Consider the following 4,215-nt stretch of genomic DNA (forward strand, 5'->3'; position numbering starts at 1 on the left):
ACCACAACTCTCTGGGCCCTGCCGTCCAGCCAGTTTTTGACCCAGCGCAGAGTCCACCTGTCTAAGCCGTGAGCCGCCAGCTTCTCTAGGAGAATGCTGTGGGAGACAGTGTCAAAGGCCTTGCTGAAGTCCAGGTAGACCACATCCACAGCCTTTCCCTCATCCACTAGGCGGGTCACCTGGTCATAGAAGGAGATCAGGTTAGTCAAGCAGGACCTGCCTCTCACGAATCCGTGCTGGCTGGGGCTGATCCCCTGGTTGTCCCGCACATGCCTTGTGAGTGCCCCCAAGATGAACCGCTCCATAATCTTCCCCGGCACCGAGGTCAGGCTGACAGGCCTGTAGTTCCCTGGATCCTCCTTCCGGCCCTTCTTGTAGATGGGCGTCACATTGGCAAGCCTCCAAACAATGCTTTGTTAAAGAAAGCAGACTGTTCAGACTGTTCATGAGTTGGCATCTGAATGAAAGAACCCAGTAAAGCAAATACCTCATTGTCAGTGCAAAACAAAATTCCTACCCAGTCCCAAGGCCCTTCTTCTACAACATGTATTCTCCTCAGTCTGCTACAGATCTTCTAAACTATTTGTTTAATTTACTTCCTCCTTCCAAGAACATAGACAGTATGCACATCTACAACCATCACTTAACTTTGCACTGAGCTATACTAACTGTCATCACTGTTTTGATTACAGCCAGCACTGAAAATCTCAGCCAGGTTTTTACCTGACAGGCTATGAAAAATATTGAATGAGAATTTAACTTTTGGTGCAAAATGGAAACCCCTATGTACTTCAATACCTAATGTAAATACAGATCAACAGAAACACCTGTTTTGTTTACTGTATGAACATACCAGGCTGAATCCTACCAGCATACCTTAGAAAAGTTAAATTCTGCAAGGTGCAGCAAGATTTTGGAGAGCAGCTGGAGCACCTTCAGGAAGGACTCAGCACTCTCAGGATCTCCAACCTGATGTCACTGAGACCATCATGGTACTGGGTGCTACAATCAGACAATCAGGAAGCAATAGGAAGTTCTTTGATCCTCCCAAAGACAGCACTTACAAATACAGACAGTATGATGAACAAAATGCACAGCAAAAGAGTAATGTGATCTATATGAAAAAGGAGGGAGAAATAATTACAGCTTTTGGAAATTTTTAAACAAGTTACGTTAAAAATAATTGTTCTCCCATATAGAATAATCTGGGAAGATTGCTCTAGCCCTCCACGTGACTGATAATCAACTCTGTAACAGACATAACTTTTAAAATATTTGTAGAAATAATTTTTGCAATATAGGGTTTTTTAAAAAACAAGTTTCAATGAAACTATGAAGAAACAAAAACCCAACCCAAACATACTAATCAGTGTGTTTTTCCAACAGTTTTCAAGGAAAAATAAAATCTGGAAGCTACATGTCTCAATCAGCTTGCATGTTTTTTCAGCAACTCAAGCACCATGCTCCAAAAAGCTCTTCCCATTTGTAGAATACTACCCTTCATCGTTTTGAAGGCAGATAAAAAAATCAGAAGCCTGTCATAAATCTACATGGTATGTGATCTTTTTTCACCATCTGAATTCCCTTTGCAGAGGCTGAGGTGTTTTGGATAGTTCTGATGCATTCCTAGAACATTACAATAATTCAGTTTAAAACACCAAACAACACACAAAAAGTTCTATTTTCGGTGTTCTTCCAAAAAAACAGAGGTTACAAAAAACATTCCACAGCAATAAAGAGGATGGAGCAGATGTTTGCAGTGCAGTTATCCTTGAAGTAATAGCATGGGTCCATATGATAGACTATTTTTGGCCAGTAAATTTAGCCTACCAGCTCTTTTCATATCAGGAATAAATTTAATGCAGTTAACAGTTGTTTATGAGTTTATTTTATTAGAAATGCAGAAAACTCATAAAACTTCGAGTAAAGATTATCATACAGGCAGCTGGAACCACAAGTTGGGAACTGATTCTGATCCAAGTTAAGCTTCATGCCAAAAGTACAAAATTTCAAAAATGCTGATGCTCTAAATCTGAATGATGGCCTTCGATACTTAGGTTGCTGGGGAGTGAATAGACTTTACAGTGATAATGTAATATCCTGAGGTTCATAACACATTTGTAGAGTCTGTAAGTGGACAAAAACCCTGCAACTTTTCTGGAATATGAATCTGATCTATGATACCATCATAAAGAATATTAACAGATTTCTGATGGAACTGTTAGGATTGTTATGTGACAGAATATGAAACTTAGAAACCTAGATTTAACAGAAACACACAAGGATAGATAATAGAAGACAAAGTGTTTGGTAGCTATTCTAAATATCCCATGGCAGTAAAAAATGTAACAGCATTTGTTTCAGAAAAAACAAGTAAAGAGCTTCATGTGACATTCCTGTATAGTATAACTGGGGTCAGCAGTGCTTTGTAAAGAAAAATTTGGCCCACTGATAATGCACATGCTTACCTCTTACATGACGTAAATTTAAAATAGCAAAGCACTACATACTTTACTGAAGGATGAGTCACAGAACAAGAACAAAATGCACCCTCCTTCACTGCCATGTATGTCACAATCAAAGGAACGAGACATACATAACCTGAGAGCTGAAACCTTTGTATACTCACATCTCCATCTAGTGGCCTCTGGTCGTCAGAGTCCCTGGTTGGACTGATGTCCTGCCTCATCACCCAGATAGGCTCCTTAGGTTCATCAGGGGTATAAGGAGAACGGATGGTCCTTGTCTTCACTTCCTCAATAGCCTCTTTAATATCCTTGATGGCCAGTGAAATTGCATCTCTCTTTTCCTTGCTGTACCTCTGTACAGACTCTCCTGAGCTGGATGTAACTCGAGAACCAGGTGGGAGCTGGCCATTACTTTCATGCCCGCCACCAGCAAGAGCATGAACGTGCTCCAAACTCTGCTCCGCCTCTGGCATGTCTTCAGCTGCCTTGTCTAAGCTCTGGGAGCTCATGCTCTGCTTCACCTCTGCTACAATCTGATCAATGTCCTCCTCTTGTTCGTAACTATCCATTCTTGGGTAGGGTGCAAACTCTGCCTCCTTCTCAGGGCTGTCAGACTCTCCATCAGACCGTTCATCGTAATGGTGAAGGCGGGCACCAAGTGCCTCTTTGCGGTAATTGTCGGCTTCCTCCCTTTCCCGCTCATACTGTTGGATCCCCTCCCTAACATCAAGGTCTGGTGTATCTCCTATCTCCTCATACACATGCTCCTGAAGTCCGTAGTCAGCATAAGGCTCAGCATACTGTTCATCCTCTCCTCGGTGGAAGAGCCGATGTGTGTAGACATAACCTGAGTAGGCTGCATTCATGGCTTCCTCGTGTTCAATGGAATGGAAATGTAAGTGATTGGGCAATGTTCGATTATGAACGGCCTCGCCGTGCTCAGCCTCGGCATTCTCTGTGTACTCCTCAGACTCAGGCCTGTATTGCACAGCATATGCGCTCTCATCCTCATTTTCCTGAACTCTCTCTGTGTTGTAACTGTCCTCCACTGTGGCTATCACATCCCCTTCTGCAGTATCCGTGTGATTGTGGAAACCACTCTCAGTGCTGGCTGATCGAGCTAACATCCCTTCTTCCTCCTGCCCAGACAGGCCCCCTTGGCTGCTGTTTGTATGCCTTGGGTAGCGAGTTGCATACCGCTGTTCCTCTTCCACCTCTGAGTGCTCCAGGTCAGCCTCCACTGACTCGTTCACTGCTCCATTTGCTGGCTCTTCACCTACCTGCCCCTCAGGCGGTCCAAGCAAATGGTTCATGGCAAGTTCTGGTGGGTAGGTCACTTATTCTATTGACATTTTGTCTATCACAGCTGGAAAGAAATAAAAAAAAAACCAACTCTGACGTTACTCTTAAAAAAAAGTGGAGTCAATAAACAGAAGCAACAAAAGGCACCCTTCCTTCCCCAGCAGACAAATGTTTGACTTCATCAGCTCTGAAGTCAGATGACAGCCAGCACAACAGTATGACCTCCCATGCAAATGATCTCCAACAGCAGCAACGAACAATGATCCCCTTCGGGACTGCACTTCTCACTTCTATGGACAAAGTCTTTGTGGAAGAATCATTTCCAAGCAACTCCTTGGAGAAGCTTCTATGGACTGCTGTGGCATTTCGATGACATTTGCAGGCACATGTTAGAAAAGCTAACTTTTGCCAGGGGCTCAGTCATGGTAGAGATATGACAGAAATA

The 4,215-nt window shown here is 43.2% G+C and overlaps 1 protein-coding gene across 1 annotated transcript in view; it reads right to left on the bottom strand.

Moving 5' to 3' along the window:
* Window positions 1-3,787, bottom strand: part of APBA1 (amyloid beta precursor protein binding family A member 1) — a 39,246-nt gene extending 35,459 nt beyond the window's left edge. The window contains exon 1 of the mRNA XM_009285265.2: window positions 2,630-3,787. Coding sequence (XP_009283540.1) covers window positions 2,630-3,781 — 1,152 coding nt within the window. The 5' untranslated portion in view covers window positions 3,782-3,787. The remainder of the gene's footprint in view (window positions 1-2,629) is intronic.
* Between the last annotated feature and the right edge of the window lie 428 nt (window positions 3,788-4,215).

The sequence above is a fragment of the Aptenodytes forsteri genome, unplaced genomic scaffold, assembly GCF_000699145.1.
Source record: "Aptenodytes forsteri isolate BGI_AS27 unplaced genomic scaffold, ASM69914v1 Scaffold151, whole genome shotgun sequence".
NCBI classification, from domain to species: domain Eukaryota; kingdom Metazoa; phylum Chordata; class Aves; order Sphenisciformes; family Spheniscidae; genus Aptenodytes; species Aptenodytes forsteri.